A 22,345-nucleotide genomic window follows, 5' to 3' on the forward strand; every position below is an offset into this window, starting at 1 on the left:
AAAGTGTTTTCCAGTGTTTACCCACGTAGTGTCACAGAAGAGTCCACGGAGGGAACGCTGAAAAGGTGGAGAGAGGTGTACGGTCCCAACACAGGCCCTCTGACTGCTCCATCTCAGGGGGGTCTTGGCATTTCCAACGGCTCATTTTAAAACAAGTCAAGACGGCTCATCCCAGAGAACAGTCACCCCTCAGCTTGAGCTGTCCTGAAAAAGCACTGGATGGGGATCAGGCCACACAACCCCCAAACACGGCACAGAGAGTCTGAGAAAATGGTGGAGGCATTCCCTCTGACCTTGCCCCTGCCCTTTCCCCGTGAAAACAGGGCATAATCCCCTCCCGTGAGAGCCATTCTCCCTAGGCCCAGAAAAAAGGAGCATCCTTATCTCCAAAGACAAGACCATGGAAACAAACAGGACTTGCTAAGTGTCCCCCACCCTCCCCTTGACTACACTTACCTCATACTCTTTGACTATCATGTTCCTCCGTGACCGCCCTCTTCTTCATCGAGCAGCACAAGCATAAACACCCCCAGGTCTAATTGCTTCGGGTCTTCATTTTCTTATAAAGGCTCCTGTGTCATGTAAAACTTGTATACGTAAACCTGTGCTGTGTGCTTTTCTTCTGTTAAGCTGTCCTTGTCAGTTTAATTCTCAGACCCAGCCAGGGACCCTAAAAGGCTCGAGGAAAACTCTTCCTCCCCTACACGGTTCGCCAAAATTATTTCACTTTTCCTTTAGAGAGGTTCTGGAAATAGAAAGGTCTGTCCCGTGCTGTGGGAGGGAGGAGAACCCAAGGCATCCTTAAAAGAAAGGAACCGGCCTTGATGTTTCAAAAGATCAGGGAGAAGTGGGGGGGGGAAGTGAGAAAACAGAGCTGAGGCATGTGAAGCAATTAAACAACTCCCCACATCTTAGAGCAGATTGAATTTACATTTTACTTAAAAAAAGGGGTGGGGGTGGGTGGTGTGGAGTACATACACAGGGAGGAAAACGGGGTGGGAACAACAATGGTCTGAAATGGATTTCTACAATTTTCCCCTACAATGATCCCTTCTGACTGCCGGGCAGTATTTCTCCTGCTGGCGGACAATATTCACAAGGCTGTAGACAAGGGAACTGCCACAGTTTAGGCCCAGGTGGAAAGGAGAGGAAGTTATCATATACAATGTAAGTTTACAATACACAGCATTTTCTTTAAATGATGTAACGCAGTCGCAGGAAGAAGTTAACAATACTAACACGAGAATAATCAAATTTTTGTTATCCATGTACAGCAACTAACTGCTTTACAAAAAAAGCAAAATAATACAATATATCATCACATGTATTTACAGTGTAGTAAATATACTTTTCTGTCAAATTTTACACAAACTATTTACAGGTGAATATACTGCTTTAAAAAAAATTGTGTGGCTGACACGAAGAGTGAATTTTTTTTTAGAAGTCCATTGCATAACATTGAATAAGACATGCCTCATGATGCCTGGAGGGCTGGGAGGGCTGTAGCAAACGGAAAGCCAAAACAAAACGGAAAAAGCCTAAAACCCGCTAAGCAGGGAGGGAGTCCTGTGGGAGCAGCAGCTGACTGCTCCTGGGGGTCCAGGCACCCCCTCCTCCTCCCTCCCCCCCCCCCCCATCAGGATTGCACGGGGCTGGCATTCTGTAACGGGCAGGGGAGGGGTGAGTGGATGAAGGGCAGAGCCTCGCCGCTTTCCCCCGGAGCTGGAGCCGGGGAACCGGGGAACGGCGTCGCGACGTTGGTGAATAAGGGCGCACCCCTGGGATGGGGCCCGTGAGAAAACAGGTGGGTTCTGCACAGCGACGTGCTGAGTCACATTTGCCTCTTTAGCAAGTCAGGGGAAACATCCACAAACCCCAATTATGATGTTCTTTGTAGAGCTCACATCGGATTACGCAAAATGGGCAACTTGCTCTGAACCTCAGATTTCTTGTGTAGATAGATGGTGGTAGGAGGCCTGAGAGAGTGTTTCATTTCTCAGGGGACGAGTACTGGTGAGGCTTAGGCTCATGTTCATTTTAGTTACTTGGAAAGTTAGGTTCTCCTCAAAAGTCAGAAGTTCTCTAAACAAGGTAAATTTTAAACCTTAGGGCATTCTCAAATTTCCAGGATGTACTGATCAAAAAAGTATTTTTGCAGTTCAAAGAAGGCTCAATTTTGATTTGTGCAACGCTGATCATTTCGTGAGGTACTTCAAGTGAATTCATTCCATTCATTACACTAGAGGGAAATAATGAATAAATTTAAGAAATATCATACCTGGAAAAATTTGTTATGGAAACATCACTATTTTTTAACAGAAAACCTTTGGCAGTTTCTCTATTTTGATTGGGAGAAGCAGAACAGTGTAACAACACCCACCAACACGCACCGAACCAACCAAGAGGAAAAACATGGAACCACAACGATTAAAGGCTCACATCTGCCTTTTATTCCAGGATCCAAGGAGTCGCGATACCTTCCCAGGAGCACGGGGTCGTGGGAGAACCACGACCTTAACAGCAGCGTGGCATCGGGTTGTTAAGGATCTACCTCTAAACTCAGCTCTAGTCTTAGCATCTTTGTAGACTTAGTTGCTCTGTTACTATAAACACTACTCTAACGCAGCCTCTACAATAAAAACACAAATTTAGTTAATTGCACCTGTCTTCAATATTTTCCAACAATTCTACGTCAAAATAACCACTAACTTTAGTATTAACTAAAGTGTTTTCTCCTTTTATTTTGGCAGATGGTTCTTACTTTTCCGAGACTGTAAACAAATTAAAAAAATTAAATTCTTGTTATTTCTCAATATCAAAAGCAATTTTATTTACATTAACATATTACATTGTTACTGTGTGGATAAATGTGAAATGTGTTATATTATTAAAATCAGAACACTTCAATGTACCATTATTTCTTGATTTAGCTGTGGAATTTAATTTACTGAAATCCGCTCATGGGATAGCACTACAGGAGGCTCCCCTCCCCTACGTTTCTTTCCCCTCCCAAAGCCATCACATCGGAACATATAAAGGGAACCTGGGAACAGGGGGATATCATCTTTTTGTAATAAATACGGTTCAGTTCTAAATCGGAACATCCGGATACTACGACTGTGTTCACTGAAGCCAAATCATTCTGCATACTGCAGGTACCACCCAAAACTTGGGTCTGCACTACCAGGGAAATTCCAACACCAGGATAACCCATACGGTTGGTTCAGTATAGCAGCAACTGTTAAGGTCCCCTATTGTCACACTAATGCAGGCCGGCCCGTCCTTTCACAGTGGTTAAATGCAGTTCTATCATATAGAACCCAAATGGTTTGCTAAAAGGATTCCTGATTTTTTCGGAGGGGAGGGGGTGAGATCACGAGACACTTAAAATACATGTCGTCAAAGAAACTTTTGATAATATACACCATACTCTGTGTTTCTGGGAAAGTCATCCGATGAAATTAAAAGCATCAGCTACTCTAGAAGTCACGTACCATTCCATTTTGCTATGGAGCTAATGCAAACATTTACGAAAATGACCTTCAAGGAACAATTTCCAACACTTTGTTCACGGATTACCCTGCTCAGAATTATTTAGGAAAGAAGAGAAGGAGGGGGAAAACAGATCATGACTATACTTAGTATAGTTTTGGCTTACAAAAACAGAAACAACAACTTTCAGCATACTTGAAGGTTAAAAGATAATCAACTGGAGACAAAAATAAACTAGTTTGGATGACTGAGTTTGGATAAGGCCTCAGAACCCGTCGCTTTAATTCGGTAACGTTAAGATATGCGTGGTTATGCTTCCTTTCCTGTGATTATTGCTAATACTCGAGTGTTAGTATTTCTTAAGAACTCATTACAAAACTCTAAATCCCTTCACCCCCCAAAGTACCTTGCCTGTGGCTTTATGGTGTGAAGTCACTGAGGCTTGACCTCTACGGTTCCTTCGGTTTTGTAAGGTAAAAAAAAGTCCACAGCTAAAAGTCAGATTAAACATACCGGGGTTATAGTACTACTTGTCCCATGAACTCCTATCTTGAAAGGTGTGTAAGTGAGACTAACACTTTACTTTGTAGGACGAAGGAGGGGAAAACATAGAAGGCAGAGCTCTGTGCAAATGGCTTTCATAGCTGGCCAGTGGTAGCAGTAATCAAGAGTTCTCAGAAGTGGGACGTTCTCAGTTCAAGCGTCCTGACCTCCCACTTTCTTTGCAGTTGTTCCGAACACCTGCTCACACCAGACACACCAAAAGTAGGAGAACGACAACAACAATAAAAGTTAAAGAAAAAGCAGCATTAGATTTAGGCAATGCTTCCAAGAGTTGATCATCTGGCAACATGGCAGACTTGGACGGGCTCCTCGTGGAACATGAAGTGCAGCGTCACAGCACGGTGGTGAGGGGTCACTGGTGAAGAGCCCGTGTAAGTTAAGTCTGTTTGAAAAAGGAAAGGAAGAAAGCTTCACACGATCTTCTTAATGCTATTACGTTTGAAACTGCCAGCGCTTCTTTGCTTCTGCACCTGGCTTGCGGATCCATGGCGAGTGCGTCCACTGTTACAGTGGCCAGAGGTGGGGGAGAGTTCAACGTTCTCCTTGTCGATCCCTGGAGAGAAGAGAAGCAGCCAGTTACTCTCCCTCCTCTGGTGCTGGGCTCCGGGGCTGAATCTCATGACGTGTAAAGGAGGTTGCAACCTGGCAAATTGCTTTCGCGTATTTCATTGTAACAGCTGCTAGGATGTTTACTCACAAAGACCTTGCCACACACAAAACTTCACATTTTGTTAAGCAAAATTTGCTATCACGGCAGAAAAACAGCGTAAGGAAGAAAAGAAAAAGAACAAACTGACAAGTTGCAAGGAAAAGCTAGAGAGGCAGGCGGGCTTGAGCTGAACGAAAGGCTAGCAGCCACCAGGGAAGACGAGAGCTCCTACCACCAAATCATACCAGAAGCTTCCAGCAGAGGTCAGCTTCTAGCCACATGGCCTTACCGGTGTTTAAACACAGAATGAATATACTCTCCAGTTGCAGAAGATACTGAAATTTGTCATTTCAAAGAAAGGAAGATTTTTTTTTTTTTTTAAATCATAGTGCCTGTCTCAAAGGAACTCAAATATTTACTGAGAATACATGACAAAGGTTATACTGTAGAATCTTTTTTTTTTTTTTTCAACGTTTATTTATCTTTGGGACAGAGAGAGTCAGAGCATGAACGGGGGAGGGGCAGAGAGAGAGGGAGACACAGAATCGGAAACAGGCTCCAGGCTCTGAGCCATCAGCCCAGAGCCTGACGCGGGGCTCGAACTCACGGACCACGAGATCATGACCTGGCTGAAGTCGGACGCTTAACCGACTGCACCACCCAGGCGCCCCTACTGTAGAATCTTTTTAAAAAATACTTATTTTGAGAGAGAGAGTGTATGTATGAGCAGGGGGTGGGGGAGGGGGAGAGAGAGAGGAAGAGAGAGAGACTCCCAAGCAGGCTCCGTGCTGTCAGCGCAGAGCCCGACGTGGGGCTCGAACTCACAAACTGTGAGATCATGATCTGAGTGGAAATCAAGAGTTGGACACTTAACCAATTGAGCTACCCAGGCGCCCCTGTAGAATCTTTGCTTTAACCTTTTCAACTCTGGCATATCACTTCATGTTCTGCACCTAAAATAGATGTCATTCGTTTCTTTCACGGAGGAGATTTAACCTCCAGAAACTGGGCCCTACAATGAATTTTATCAACAGTCCAAGCAGTGACTTCATAAAAGTAACCGGAAGCAAAACACAACATAGTTAATCAGATTAGTAAAGATTACAAATTAGGTAACAGAATAGTGGTGACCTGGGAAGTAGTGACTGGAAGGGGGAATGTAGGTAGTTTCTTGGGGGTGTTGGCAATGTTCTGTTTCTTGATCCGGATGTTGGATTTTTAAGTGTTCCCTTCTTAAAAGTTCACTAGGTTGTAAATGTGATCTGTGTATTTTTCTGTGATGCTTCAGCAAAATTTACCAAAATAATTACTGATTATACCCACCTATGGTATCACTTGGTGGGACAGCAGAAAGCTGGAGGGGCGTGTTGGCAATTTGTATCAAAGTGCAAAGTACTGGTCGATATTTACGGATACAGAAAGATGACCATGAGTTAGTAAAAGTAGAAAAAAAAAAAAAACAAAAAAAGCTGGGAAAACACCTGCCAGAATACGTTATTTCTGGGTAGTGTTAATTCAGGTAATTTTTACCTAATTCTTATCATACACCATTTGATTTTTAAAATAAACATGAAATCTGAGGAGGAAAAAATACCCACTTTTGGACAAAGGACCATTTCAAGCCAAGAAGGCTTTGTTACAGAAGATGGACATAGATCCAGACATCTACTTATTGGCTCATGAAAAGGAAGTGAATTTGTGATGACTTCCTAGGAGCCACATATCATTTAGATTTGGCCCCGAATTCCATTCAGAGTGTAAGGCCAGATGTGCACAGGCTCAACAGGGGTTTGCTGTCTTGAACTTGCCACAGGAAGGCGGACACTTGCTAGTGTTTCTTTATGAGAGCGTGCACCGGGCTGCAAGTCTGAGTGCAGAGTCAGACAGCGCCCCCCGCCCCTCCCTGGGAGCCGAGCACAGGGAACCAGCATCTGGAATCTGTCCCGTTCTAACCACGTGTGCAGAAAGATGAATGGAAGAAAGTGCACCACGGTGTTCACAGGACGCTTCTCTGGGTGACACAATTCTGGATGAGCTTTGTCCTCGTCTGCGTGTTTATTTGCATCTTCCTCAGGCGATTTTTACAAAAATAATAACAAAATGCAAAGAAGGCTGCTCATCATCTCTAGCGTGCCCTGAGCTCTGCAGCGTGTGTTTGTGCGGGCTCTTTTCATTGCCACGCCTGTCTCCGTTAGATACGTCCAACCCGTTTTTTTCTCCTCTCCATTTCCTTCCTGATGCCTTCTGCAGTCTCCTGCCAGAACTTTCTTTCTTTCTCTCTCTCTCTCTCTCTCTCTCTCTCTCTCTCCTTGCTTCTAAAGGGCATTTGTATCTCTTACAGTCTCCCTGCACCACCAGTTGTGTCTACATCTTATTTCCTCTATGACCAAAAAAGCAAAGATTATTTATTATTCATTTTCCTTTTCCTTTAGGATTTAGTTGCTATCTTCTTCAGTAAATATGGGCTGAAGGGAATGCTACCAGTTTTAAATGTGATCGCTGTAATTCAGAGCCAAAAAGCGTGCAACCCCTGATCTCGAGGGTGTGGTGTCATATACGGAGTGGAAAAGACAAAAATAATTTTTGTTTAGCTTTCTCCATCCGAAATTGTCATGAATTCAGTGCATATGACCTTCCATTTCCTTAAATCTGCATGGGGACTACAAGTTCAAGTCCACAGTTCCTTACCTGGGGTCCTATCCTTCACAGAAAGTTAAGATTCAGGCAAAACGAGGATTTAAGAAGAGAAGAGTCTGAAAACAACTGGGAGACAGCCATCAGGAGGAGCTCAGCGTGGGCAACCACGAGGAGGGCCCGCGGCTCTCTGGCAGCAATCCGCCAGCCTGGGGCTTGCTCTCGTGTGCACACCTTTGAGACAGCCTTGCCACTGCTGGGCTGGGCTCACTCCAGGGAGAAGGCACTCGTTCATTACACTGCGAGGGGGCAATGCTTCTGCGGAGGCACAAGGGCCTGCTCATTGATATTCCCAGAACGAAAATCACAGAAGCTGTAGTCACAGACTAAGTCACTAGGGTGAAGGTTTCTCCAAAGAAATACTAAGGATCTTCTATTTTCTGTCAAGCAAGTAACTTTCAGACCCCTAAATAAAAATTTAAAAGGCTTATTTATTTCCTGTTAAATGTTAAGGATAGAAAGCAAGCTATAAAGTTTTAGACCTTTACTATGTAAAGAAAAGAAACGGGAGGGAGATGTATCAAAATGTTAAACATTTATAAAATGTATAAAACATAGTAAAACGTTAGAGTGGTGGGATTAAGGGTGATTTTTTTCTTCTATTTTTCTGAAATTTCCTCATTTTTTCCCCCCGAATGAGCACCTGTTCCTTTTGGTTAAAAATGTTAAAGTATCACTGACTTTGTCCCATCACCCACAGCCAAAAGCCTCCAGGCTATGTTAGAGGTTGATGTCCTACTTCTGCCCTCATATTAATTTTCATCTCAATTCTTGTTATTGTATGTGTGTTTTCTTCCTACTCGGTGACCCGACTCTACAAGCCACGCACAGGTAAATGTGGCATAACTGTTTCCTAACTCCACAGCAAAACTGTTTTACTTTAAAGGAGAAGCTGATATAAACATCTTGGAGGGTCATATGTAAGAAAAAAATCAGTTAAAAATGCATTACATTTATACCAGGGTGCAGCATCTTGGAGAAGCCAAGTTAGAACGAAACAGAGAGATCGTGGTGCCCAGTTCTGGCATTTTGGTGTCCGGTTTGCACATTTGAGAATTTTGGCAGCATTCTCTCTTTTTGCGCTCTACAATGACATCTCGAAACCTCTCTAGACACTGGTGAAGGATCTGGTCTCGGCATCCCAGAGGAAGAACTCTCAGATGGCCAGCCAGACTGCTCAAATGGAGACAGGATCTACCCTGGACCAGTACAGGTGATGCTTTAAATTAGGAAGCAGACCCTGGTGTTGCCCCTCTGAGGCTTTGCAGTCTGGTCTCTTCTTAGGCCCCTAAGCAACGGCTTACCCTTCTGACTCTCAGTGGGCACAAGAGCAAAGCTGCCTGAGGTAACAGAAACCCAGAGGCCACCACCTGAATGAAACAAAGGTAAAAACTTGCGTGGTCCTGATTTCCTAGTTTCAGTCCCCCACCCCCCCGCCCCGCACCCCCATATGGGCTGTGGTCAAACACGCAGCCAGTTACAGACACGCAGGACAGAAGAAGCTAGAAATTCTCTAGAGCAGTGTATTAATAAGCACTATGCTTCAATGAATTGTGGTGGTTCCAGATAAAGATGAAATCCTAAACAAAAGGTGTTATTGGCCAGAAATCAAATTTCCTTTAGGAAATCAAGAAGAAAAAATGATTATATGACATAATAGCTATTGAAGTTATAAATCTATCTCCTCTGCTCGAACATGAGTTCCTTGAAGGCAGGTATCATGGTTTATATATTTTGACAGCTAGGGATAGGTCTAACCTAACATATAATAAAACACTCCATTTTTAAAATTCACCTATTTTTTTTTTTTAAAGACCAAAATGTTTTCCCCAAACTGGAACCTATACTTTCATGAAATAATAAAAGGACTGAACCCCTTTTAGTTCTTGAGAAGCCAAAGAAAAATGGGTTAATTTGTGAGAGGTCACACAACAAAAAGACTAAGAAGTCAAGTCTCACACCAGCTGCACAGGAGCTCTGGTAGGTTACCTGACCCCGCGTTGCTTAGTTGATTACATACGTAATACGGCAAACCTGTCAGAAAAGTCTTAAGACATATATGAGAAGGCAAACACATCAGAGGGCTCATTTATTACAGACAAGGAAGCAAACATGTCAGAAGACCCAGGTTTGAGTCTTGGTTGGATCAGAACCTAACTTTAGGTTTTAGTTCTTAATCTGTCAATTAAGGGTAAGAGTAGAATTGCCTATTTCCAAGGGCTGTTAGAAGAATCAGACAAGATAATCCATGTGAAGACTTCTTGCACACAGATAAGATAACCACTACAGAAATCAAGACGCTCTTGACACCTGAAATAAAAAAGACCACGTGACGTACTGAAAGGAGTATTAGAACAAATGCAGAGGACTTGAATTTTACACTAGAACGTGCATACTAGGATGTGTACTTAGGACAATGGGATTAAGCACAAAACACAAACCTTAGAAGAAGAGGTAACAATAGCTTGTTCTTACGGTATAGTAAATACTTTCGTGGAGACACGTTAAGTCCGTGTTTGGAAATATTTGTACTTTAAGCTAGATATACAAACTTGTAACTCTAAGAATTAACAAAAATTTTTATGGACTTTTCCTCAATTGCCATTACTTCTTTTTGTATTAGGTCTCACCTTTTTGTGTAATAGTTATAGGAGAGTAAAAGAAGAGGAGACAGATTTTATAAATTAAACATAAGTGCATCACATTTTTTTCTTCTTAGCCCTTAGAACTAAAGTACAGGCCGCATTCCTTTTTTTAAATATGGGGCTAGAGTACACGGGCAGCTTTAATTTGTAAGGAAATATTGGGATTGGGCTTATATTGGTATTGGGCGAAAACAAGTACTTCTAAGCTAGAAACTCTTCCTCAAGCGACTTACCCTGCTCTCCCTATTAACTGTCCCTGGGGTGACCCTGCCTGCGTCGGCCCAGGGCTGGGACCGCATGTTCAGTGCTGGGGGCGGCGGAGGGGAGGGCGGGTATAAGCAGCTCCTCACGGAGACAGACTGCACGGCCCCGCAGGCCCAATAAGCACCAGACCTTACAGCGGTGGTGTTACAAGTGCCTCAGGTGCTAAGCCAAACTGTGCTTACAGGGATCGGTGAGTGAAGTCTCATGCCACGTGCCCAGGACGAGCGTGGGGTAAGCGGTATTTCGTGCAAAGCTGACGGAAGGATAGAGTACCTTGATGAGGAAACAGCTGCATGAAAACTGCCGATTTAGAGCAAGGCAGAGAAGCTTCACAGACACGGAATGGAAGGAAAAACAAAAGTGAGTGATGGCCACAGGATTTTTTAAAAGGGTGAAATACGAGTAGGTATGGGATGATTATTATGTTCCCTGGTTTTCAGAAGAAATCAGTTTTGAATTATTGAACTCTGACCATTAATCGCCTAAATATTACACTCTGTAAACAAATGTTAGAACTTCTAATTTTACGGGTAGACATGTTTTTACCACCTCCGTTAGAATAATAATTTTAGTTTAAATCAAGAATTAAACTAAAAAATTAAATGAAAAATTAGAAATTACAGCAAGCAACTGCTCAGCTTAAATTATTTTTCTCCCTGAAATACAGGATAATAATAACACAGAAAAAGAAGGGAAAAATAATCAAGAGAATGCCAAATAAAGGTCTGGGGATACCACATGCAGTTCCCTAAGACATTAAAATTGTTTCAGAGATTTTAAGTAATCCCTAGAGAGAGGCCTTTAAGTTTCTTCGAAGAGGGAGACATTTTAAACCTGGTAAACACATCAGGAACGGTAGGGGCTCAGAGCTAAGTCTAAGCGTAGAGAAATGGTTTTGACACACTGTTACCGTGCATATAACTGTCAGGGCTACTGGCTAACGAATGCTTGTAATTCCCAGTTGCTCCACCCAGAAGGTCTGCGTTTCAGAAGGAAAGTGAGTAACTTACAGGTTTGGAAACAGTCCCAAAATAAAGTGGAAGGGGTGATTTAAAAACAAAACAAAACAAAACAAAACAAAAAACCCACTCAACTGAACAGGCTTTTGTTCTAAAAAATTCATGCTCCAATACTAAGAGTAAAATAAGCTAATCAAAGGGGGAGGGGGGGGGGAAGATCCTTTTTCTAGCAAAAACCATTTAAAATAGATCCCATGCTTGTTTGGGTTAAAAAATCAATTAACACCTCACATTATCTGAGGTCACAAATACGTTATAAAAGTTTTGTCACGACTGTTATGTCATTCTTCCAAACAAACGTCCCTTTGATCCATCAGAAAACAGTATAAAGTACAACATGGCAAGTCCCACAAAAGAGGTCAAATCAAAATAGTTATCTGTGTGCACTTTACCCCTCTTATTCTGAAATCCATTTGAGGGCAGGTATTAAGTCCTACTAGCTTCCCCGCTTCCTTAGGTCTAAAAGAGTTCCTTGCATGGATCTCTGTAGGACAAATTCTGGAGTTTTGGTTATTTTCCACAGAATACTGTAGTATTAATTTTGCACTTAAAAGCAAAGAACCTGTGTACATGTAGAATTTGTTAGAAGGAAGTAAAAAATTTAGCTCAAAATCCAATACTGAGTGAGATCCATAGGCAAAAACCATGTCGTCGCTGGTGACCAGGGTCTCTCTCATCTTTACGTGTCCCAGAGTGCCTTAGGGTACACCTCCAAAACGGATGTTCTAATGTTTACTGAATTAAATTACAGTGTGAAAAATACTAGGAGACCTTGGCAGAGTATCAATTAAATTTTAATACACTGGAAGTGGATCTGCTTAATTTCTTTTTAATGAGTACTAATTCCATCTGGATTTTATTTCTGATACACTTGCTCTTTAATGTGCACAGAAGATGCCAGGAGACTGCGCTTGAAATGGTTATAAAGCACTCAGAACTATGGCTTTAAAAAGGCTTCTTTGCTCAGCATCTACAGGAGCCACTCATGGCTTGGCCTTAAGCAAGACAGAGGGTACTCCTCCCTCCCACCCCCGCCCCGCCCCCTGCCTGCCCCAACATTTTTAAGTGGATAGACCTGATTTTCTAGCTCTAATCCTGGTTCTTCCGTTCAAGTCCAACTCTACCACCCTGGACCTAATAGTGGATTCAAAAATCAATTTGGAATATTCTTATATATGAGAGAGTAAATTCCATGCATTCTCTTCAGGGTTCTCTTAGTGGCATTTGGGAAAATCTGAAGAGGCAAAGTTTTATGTCCATTTGGCTAAAAGGTCCACAGTTAATACAATTTTACATGCACTGAACTCCACTGATGGCTCCACCGATGCCAAATTCAATTTCAACTAGGGAGGGAGTCAGAAAACAGCCATTTACACATTTTAAAATATAGATTTATCAAATAATCCTCCTTGTGCTAAGGGGATAGACAAGTGAGCTTATGATAATTTGTCAAGAAGAATGCATTTTCAGAGGCAACTGCTTTGTGTAAGTAAATGACCACCCCTTCCTCAAAAGCTGGTGGCTGATGAATTACCACCCAAAGTTTTTTTTATTTAAGTGAGGTTTAATGTTTCGGAGTGGGAGGGAGTTTACGAATCTCTTACCTAGCTGATTTGACAGCAGAGAAGGCTGGTTGATGACCAAAAAGAAAATACAGCCGAGTGGCTGACCCTGCTAAGGAACAAAGATGTAGACAGCAGTGCCTTGATCCACAAGGAAAGTTTGCAGTGAAGAGCTGGGCTCTATGCAGATCAGCAACCGTGGCTTTTTGACATAGGGCAACAGAGACTTCACCTGCTTACAGCTCAGGAGATTGGGTGCAGATTAATGTTGGGTAATTTGATGGCAAGCCACATTTGTGCTCCATTTCAGGGGGTGACATCGAGTTTCTTTAAATACTTACGCTTGGGACTTGGCTAATGGGAGTGGAGATAGGGAAATATTTTGCTTTTTATACAGCCAAACAGCAAAGTTGAAATGCTAGGCTGAGTTAGGAATCTGGGTAAGATTCATCACCTCTTTCAGCACTTTGATATCAGCAAATTCCACTCCATAAAGAACAGAGGGGACAGGAATCTAAGATTACATGTAGCTAGAGATACAAAGCAGTATACCTAATTACAAATGAAGCATTAACTCTCACAGAGGTAATTCCATAAGAGCAAAAGACAAAAGTGCAGCAATTATATACATAGATAAACCAGGATCCCTTCAGAGAGATGAGCCCACAATTGAAAGATAAAAATGGGTTTGTTTCATTGGAGAGTGACATCACTACTGAAAGGATAACCACCTTCTCCAAAAACATGCGGTAAATTAATCTGATAAACCAAGGACACACGATTTGCAATTGAGAGCTAGGAATTGCTGACCACCACGATTTTACGTAATTAATTCTATTGCTTTTAAAGCTTCAGTTTCCTTTGAGCATAGTGGCAGGTTTCCAGAGTGTGGCAGTCCATTCAAGCAGCCATCTGAAGAACTACTGGGAGTGACACTCCTGGTTGAAAACCGTAACCAAAAAATTGCTTCTCAGCCTTTTGGCTAAGAGTACGTATAAAACTAACAAAAACCATACATACTATTTTCTGATTTTTATAAACAGTTCTAAATAAAAGGTTGCAGGGTAGGGCTATTTTTTTTTTTTTAAACCAATACAGGATATGAGCAATTAATCAACTAGCAGGGGAACCTGTACTGTTACCCTTATTCTCAATCTGATTACTTTACTGTCTCCATTAGTGGGCAAAGATGGGCAGAAATCTCCCTAACAATTAGTCCGGGTGTAAAAAACAAAAAAGAGTTAATATAAAAACAAATAATCATTTTGACAGGTTTAACACCACTTTAGTAGCCCAAGAGCCAAAAGTTTGATGGAAATAGACCAAACTTTAAAAAAACAAGAGGACAGTATGGACAGAGTCTACACATTTCTGATTGTCATTAACATTACAAACAACAAGGAACCCAGAAAACAGCCCTACAGAAGAAGAGGAGCGGTGGACTTAGGGTGAGGCAGGTGGAAGTAATGAGACAGCAATAAATAGACACATAAACGAAAGAAAAAGGGAGATGAAGGGAAGGAAGAAAGGTGATGGATACATCACAGATACGGAAGACAATGTATGCGGTAGAGCACTAGCCTTGGTTCTGGAGAAGAACTGCGTGATAAAGCAATTACCTTCACTCTTCTAAACCTTAATTACCCCATCACCCTCAACCCTGGCGGGCCTAGAACTAAATTATCTCTGTAGTTCTCCTTAGCTCCAAAATGCTAAGATTTGGAGGGGATGGTGATGGTGAGGGAAAGAATTCAGTGGCTGGAATATCTAGAAGAAAGTGTATTTTAAGTTTTTCCCTGGCTTTAATGGTTGGAACACTGATAATGGGTCAAGATCACAGGCATACCCTAGGGTAGTGCCTCTCACACTCCAGTGTATGTAAGGATCACCCAGGGTGTTTATTAAAGCAGACTGCTGGTGGGGCTCCACTCTTGGACTTTCTTACGTAGGAGGTCTGCAGTGGGACTGTAGCACCTGCATCCTAGCGAGCTCCCAAATGACGCTGATGCTGGTCTAGGAATCACCCTTGGAGAAACACTGTCCTCTGGAATAAGGGACAGAGGGCAAAGGAACATGGTTATATGCGGAAGGGAAGTTGGCCAGATTTCTTTTATTTCTTGCAGGAAAAAAGGAATGCAGTAAGGTGACTGATAAATAAATGCTGGACCAAATGGTTTGTTTCCTCTGCTAACCAAAGCTTTGTTGTTGACCAGAGCTTAATAGATGGATACAGGTTATTTAATGAGACGGTTTATCTTGCGAATTGGCTATTATACTTGCCGAGTTCTTCAGGCCTTCGAAATTATGCATGTTTAAATATTCAGGCAAAACTAGGATTATAAACTTGGGGGTTCTACTTATGTGTCTTGAACATCACAAAATAGGAGTAATACATTACTTGGCTTTTAAAAAGAAAATCCATGCTAACACCTAAAAAAGAACAGTGTATAGTACCTTTTCCTTATAGAATGAGCTGCTTCCTAAGTAGAATTTTCAGATAATGGAACTTTAAACGCAAAACCTTTTTTAAAAATTTTTTACCATTTCAGAAGGGTATCATTCTGAATAGCAAACATGACTACACAGAAGCTTTCCCTCACTACCCACTGTCATCATCATATACAGTGGCATCAGTTCTGCCCTGAGTAACACCTTTGATGTGGACCAGAGGTGTATGAAAACATTCACTGGGACACTGGATGAGCCCAGGAGTCGGTAAAGTTTGCCATCCCTGCCATCTTGTGTGCCTCAGCCCTGCTCAAGCCATTAGATGTTCTTTCTCAGTGTACCCACTTCTTGGCTGCGTGTTTGCATTGGCGTATTTTTCCCATGGGGACCTAAGAGTGACTCCATGGTAAAGGAACACACTTATGAGCTTGAAGATGTTATTTTCTTGAGATGGCTTTTTTCTGGTTGTTAATTTATAGATTTTCAGGTTGGTCTCTGGATGGTTGAGTTGTTGCTGGCAACGGGGAGAGGGGGTACTACCGTACTTTGTGCATTTTTTGGATATGGTATGCTGTACCAGAGACATAGAAGCCCTTAGGGCAAGGCTAATATATCTAGGAAGGGAATTCTAATTCTCTTCACTTATAGGGTAAGGTAACAGAGGTTGCTCTTCCTGGCCAAATTCTAAAAAATTACCAACCTTAGAACACTATGTGAACACTAAACATTTCACTATCTTATGAATAACTGTTTGAAAGTAGAAAGCTTTATAGAGTAACAAAATTCAAGTCAACTCTAAGGTAAAGAAGAAATGTAAGATGAACCTCATGATCAAAAGGAGCAAAATGTACTATAAATATACTATAACCTGATAACAAGGGAAGTCCTGATGTTGGTATATTAATAGTATTGCTCAAATTTATATAAAGATTACATTTACTAACCTGGGGAATGCTGGGAAGTTGCGAGTGAGGTCATGGAATTAGAAAGGTTAAGGTTAGCAGTGATACTAAGCTGGCTCTGCACTGCAGGAGGATAAGGAGAAGTGGGTGTCAGGAGGGACTCCTCACTGGTTTCTTCATCAATTCCAGGCAAATACGTGTCAATCAAGGCATCAAGAAACTTAACAATAAGCTCAGCATAGTCTGGGATTTGGGTTTGCTGTAATGGAAAATATAGGAAATTATTTTAGCTCCATTCTTTTTTTCTGTAAATCCCCTCTGAAGCCACAAAAGATTAACTCAATTTTTGTCTTGGGCTTAATGTACTGTTTTTCTTCTTTTGTATTCTGCAGCGCTAAAAGGGGGCGGGGAGAGGTCGGTGTAGTATTTCTAGACTACCATGGGACTTAATGTGGGGAATTTTATGTGGCTTACACCTACAGCTTCCGAATGAACCTGTAATTACCGAAAGCCATGCAGAAGCCACGACGGCATTGATCCTGAGACAATAAAGCCACCAGGAATGATGTCTAGTCAGTTTTCCAAAACAGAGAAAACGAACAGAGTATCATCATTGAAGCTGCCGTTCACATATTCGGCTAACTGAACACTGGGAAGGGCGGAGAACTGCGTGCAACTACACACACTCCTGCACGATACACACTTACTTCTAGGAACTCAGACCCATTTTAAGAATCACAACGCTGGCATATCAAAAGATATTCAGTAATAAGTGAACAAAATAAAAATGAAATACTGAATCCATAAAACTAGGACACTGCACTAGGAACTGTAGGGGGAAGAAACAGAAGTCCTGCCTTCAAGGAATCTCAATCTAGAGGAACCAGTAACGGAATCATCAAAAAAAACACATTTATGTAGCACTGTATCAACTAACGCCAATCAGAAAAAAATGAGTAGAAACAAATCAGGATATATTCAGGGAAGAATGAATCTAATCCAACAGGTTGGAAGGAAAAATGTTTTCAGGAGGTAATTTTTTTTTTTTTTCATTATGTAATTCTTTTAAGAACGGAGATTGAGTTGATATATAACATTATATTACTTTTGGGTCACGAGGTAGATTTTAGCCACAGGTAATGCTCCTCTCTGATTACAAGATACTTAAGTGTATGCATTATGATCATCAAACACATGAGTGACCGAGAGCAGAAAACTTTGCAGAAGTTCATCACACCCTTCTGAAAAGTCAAGCCTAAGTGGAACTGAGTTGTTTTTTGGTAAAAACTAATATATAAACCTATTAAAGGTGCTGCCTCTTGGAAAGAGTCTATGGTGGAAAACATTTTAGAAAAATAATGTGTTTATTGTGAATCATCATTCTGGTTTTCAGAGTATTGTATGTTCTCAGAGCAGGTACACTAATATGAATAAAAACTTTCATTTTGTCAGTAGAGAAAAAAATATTTTCTTACCTTTGAAAAGGGTCCTGCAAACCGCCACAAGCCATTAAAACCAAAACCTGCAACAAATCAAATGTTACTCTTACAACAAGCATGATACTCTCTTAATCTTAACAGAAATTAAATAAGTTGTATAGTTGATGACATTTAAAACCTACACACATTTGAAACCTTTTTTTTTTTTTTTTTTTTACAATGAATGTCAGGGTAGATTAAAACTCACTTAAACTCAGTATAAAACCATACTGCAATTTTAAAAAGTTGTAAACCACAACTTTGTATTGTATTGAACAACTGAACACGCGATGTAAAGAGTCGGAAAACGGCATATGGAGAGAGAAGTATGAACAAGCCGATCCCTTATAAAGAATTCTTTAGTCATGCATTCTGTAACAGCGCTCATTTTAGCAAGTTCATCAACCATCCTCCTGAGACATTTACTTTGCAGGTACGATGTCTGGTACTGTGGTGGAGATTCCTCATGGTACACCACACTCTGCACAATTCCATGAATTGGATTTAACAAATTTGGATCTTGGCACAATGACAACAGGGTGTTGATCTTAGAGTCCAACAAATTGTGTCTAAGAAAAAAACAAAAACAAAACACAGGAACATTTTAAAGGAAACTTACATGGTAATAGACACTGGAAAAGATCATATATTCCCCAGAACAACGTTGATAAAGATGAAGGGAGAGGGGTGTTTTTTTTACTTTCTGGTGCTTTTCCAATTTTCTACAATAAACGTATGAATTTATTTTCGTGGTCTGTCCTTTTTAGTCGTCAAGAAAAATATGGTAAAAACAACCAACTAGTACCGTCATGCAACCGTGTTTAATTATATATGGTGACTGTTTGCTCAAGACAAGGTTGGCTTCTGTCATTTGACATGTTTTAGGACCATTTCTTTCTGCTGACTGTTGATATGTACCCGGGGAGTTAAAACTAAATTTAATATCAGTCACTTTAGGAAAGCAAAATTAATTTGGAGGGGTGGAACATATGATCTATTCAAAATTAAGAGGAAATTAACTATGTCTAACCCGGCCACACTCCATTAATAGAAATAACCAAGAGCCAACTATATAAAATTCTGACATTTTAAAATGAGATTAAACAAAAGGAAGGATACAATGATACTACATAGAAGGTCTAGATCAGGAATAGAATATCCCATGTTTCTTTGGGTTATTTAGATTTGAATACTTTTTTTTTTAATTTTTTTTTTTAACGTTTATTGATTTTTGAGACAGAGAGAGACAGAGCATGAACAGGGGTGGCTCAGAGAGAGAGAGGGAGACACAGAATACGAAACAGGCTCCAGGCTCTGAGCTGTCAGCACAGAGCCCGATGCGGGGCTCGAACCCACGAACTGCGAGATCATGACCTGAGCCAAAGTCGGATGCTTAACCGACTGAGCCACCCAGGCACCCCTAGATTTGAATACTTTGAGGCTAATATGATCTTTGCTCTTCAGAGAGAATAAAAGTCATCTCCTATATAGAAGGTTAATTTTGTTTTCACTCAGCAGTGGATAAACACACAAGCTCTACCAAAAAAGAAACCAAAACAGGTACATACAGCATCTAACAGTTTGCTGCTAAGTGAGGGAATGAACAATGCTCATCAGGATGAAGCCTTCAGAAAATCAACAAGATAAAAAAAAAAAAAAAAAAAATGTTCTCCCTAATAGGCCAAAACTAGTCTTGGTCCCCACTAAACCACTGTCTCTAAGCTGAAATCTCTATCACACTGTCTCATATCCCCCCCACTCCACAGCCGGTGAACATTATTGGATGATACTTTGCCTGAGCTTTTATAAAACACATGACTTCAAGATAGATACAAAAGTCAAACACAAACAAGAGATACTTACACGACTGGAAAAACCTTGGGGAAAACAACACTGGCTTCCGCTAAGTATTCATAAAGAATTCGCTGATCAAACTCATCCGTGGTATATTTTACCAGCGTAGCCTGCCAAAGTGCAAAAAAGTCAACAAAACACATTTTATTCTGTGGCTGAACTGTTATCTGTTCTGGTGAGAGGCAGAAGACCGTCTTCCTTTTCATGTTTTTAATATTTAAGGGCCTCCCAAGAATAGACTGCAATAAAAACTTGAGGGCAAAAAACCCACCCCCCACGAAAGGTCAAAAATTTTACCAGAACGGTAAGAAGAAGCGCTTGGATCTTTGGATCAGTAAGTACTTCTTCATCCAAGAGAACATTTGATTCAGACACCGAAACTTTACGCAAATGCGGGTGTTGTTGTGATGAGGAAATCCGCTGAGTTTCTGCAGTGAGATACGGATTAACACAATCAGCTGTATTAACCGAACATTCACACCAGATACCACTTCACCTAACATTTTACTGTTACTTCTATAATTCAATAGCTTTTTAGCAGGTACTTAAAACAGCAACATCAATATCTTACAGAATTAATATCCACCTACACAGAAGTTCTGGCCAGCTGTTCACAATGCTGTATATCATATATATGATTACTTTTTATACAGGTTTCAGGAATACTTTCATTTTAAGGACTGTATAGCTTATCTTCTGAACAAGAGCAAACGCGTCTATATTTCATCCTAAAGATTCTAAGAAATGGCTGGAAAGCAAATATGGCTCTCCCATCTTATTTTCAATGATCTAGATCAATTATTAACTCTGTTTCTCACCCATTTCATAATCAGTTTCTGCTACTCTCCTCATTTTGGGGGGTGTTGTGATCCCTGATTCCATTTCTTGCCTTTTAGGAGCCTTTGTGTCTGATATCAAGTGATCAAAACTTTTCCTTGTTCCTATAAACAAAAGTTACAGAATATGGCAGTTCATTAACCACAGTGTCTGTGAATAGGATTTATACTAAAAAGAAAATGTTTGGACATCAAGTGTTTAAGTTTTCATTTAAGGACCCAAAGAAAGCTCAAACACATCCCTGGGGGCAGAGTCTCGCTCCTTTAGTTTCCATCTTGTCAAGGAATTTTGGCCCCACGGCTTTCCATCTCAGGACCGGATGTACCTCATTGGTCCAAATTAAACTGAGAGTACATTCACCACACTGGAGGTAACCGACTCTGCCAACAAGTACAATGTTTGGTGATGAGTATAGGGGTATGCACTGTTCAGCTGCAAAGATCAACTATGTCTGAACAGCCTTTTCTCAATTTAAGAAATTCTGCTCGTGGCAAGAATTAGTCATTAGCATGAAATTTTTCCACATGTGGGCAAGATCAAAGTTTGATTTTAACGCTTCAGTTTTGAAAACAACATTTGCATGCCTGAAAGTGCTAAATAATAGATATACTGGGACATGCTTCAAAAATGGCAAGTAGCACCGTCTCCACTTGGCTTTGAGTCTAAGTCACGTATCGCACTACATGAAATACCTTTCTCTTATTTCAAGTAATGAAGGTGAGGGGCACCTGGGTGGCTCAGTAGGTTAAGCGCCTGACTTTGGCTCAGGTCATGATCTTGTGGTCTGTGGGTTCGAGCCCCACATCGGGCTCTGTGCCGACAGCTCAGAGCCTGGGGCCTGCTTCGGATTCTGTGTCTCCCTCTCTCTCTACCCCTCCCCTGCTTGCACTCTGTCTCTCTCTCTCTCTCTCTCTCTCTCTCAAACTAAATAAACATTAAAAAATTTTTTTTAAGTGGTGACAGTGGACTATTTAGACTTGCACTAAGTCTCGTCCGTTCTACTTCAGACATCACCACACACCTGACCCCTCTTCTCCATTCTCTCATTGCTCCTGCCTTAGTGTAGGTCCACACTGTCTCGTTTGGATGCTCTATCAATCCCTTATGTGGTCCCTTTGCCAAACATCTCTGACTATTTCTCCACATCACAGCCAGAAAAACTTGCCTAAAAACAAAATTTGGTAACAACCCTTCCCTGCTTAAAGATCCCTGCTGGGTACAAAAGGCTAAATCTCTTAACGCGGCATATAAAGTCTCCCGCACATCACTCCCCTCTCTTGAACACTCGCCTTCCTCACCCTGTATCTGTCAGGCAAGTGCACAGTAAATCTTCAAGCCCCAAAAGTTCAAAAAGTTCAAAGTTACTTCCTCTCTGCAGTGTTTCCTAATTTCCTCAGATCCTCAGTTTCTCCTCAGCAAGACATGTTACTTAGCGGCACACTTGGGGATGCTTTCGTAATCAGTGGATTATAAGCCTAGCTACCAAGCTATGAGCTCTTCAAGGCAGAGACCATAACTTTTTCATCTAGCACATGGGCTAACTGAATTCAATAGTACGTTTTCTCTAAAGTTAGTTTTGCACTTACAACTTCCTTAGCATGAAAATCCAGAATTACAAAACACGAAGTAACTAGGAAACTCCTAGAAGACTCTTTTGTGACAAAGTATAAACAGAAAGAAACTCAAACAAAAGGTAACAACCCTATGTGACTAGTGACAGTGATTAACCTTCACGGTTTCTATTTCTTTCATGGCTCACTAGCAGATTATTTATTTCACACTTCATTGTTTGTTCACTGTTTTCCTTATGAACAGAAACATTTTCCCAATACCCAGAGATACTTAAAAATATGCTTGTATGGATAACTGAGACCCACTGAGCCATTCATGGTCACTGAAATATGGATCCCAAGGTATTCTAGAAACAATTCCAACTT

The 22,345-nt window shown here is 41.2% G+C and overlaps 1 protein-coding gene across 1 annotated transcript in view; it reads right to left on the bottom strand.

Annotated features, from left to right (window-relative positions):
- Positions 1-911: 911 nt before the first annotated feature.
- The window catches only part of NF1 (neurofibromin 1), a 258,016-nt gene continuing 236,582 nt past the window's right edge, over positions 912-22,345 (bottom strand). The window contains exons 51-57 of the mRNA XM_040455091.1: positions 20,390-20,512; positions 19,869-19,999; positions 19,581-19,681; positions 18,144-18,286; positions 17,715-17,761; positions 16,282-16,498; positions 912-4,609 (exon numbers count right to left, since the gene is read on the bottom strand). Coding sequence (XP_040311025.1) covers positions 4,467-4,609; positions 16,282-16,498; positions 17,715-17,761; positions 18,144-18,286; positions 19,581-19,681; positions 19,869-19,999; positions 20,390-20,512 — 905 coding nt within the window. The 3' untranslated portion in view covers positions 912-4,466. The remainder of the gene's footprint in view (positions 4,610-16,281; positions 16,499-17,714; positions 17,762-18,143; positions 18,287-19,580; positions 19,682-19,868; positions 20,000-20,389; positions 20,513-22,345) is intronic.

This window comes from Herpailurus yagouaroundi, unplaced genomic scaffold (genome assembly GCF_014898765.1).
Source record: "Herpailurus yagouaroundi ecotype Mexico unplaced genomic scaffold, PumYag 215, whole genome shotgun sequence".
In the NCBI taxonomy this organism is placed as follows: domain Eukaryota; kingdom Metazoa; phylum Chordata; class Mammalia; order Carnivora; family Felidae; genus Herpailurus; species Herpailurus yagouaroundi.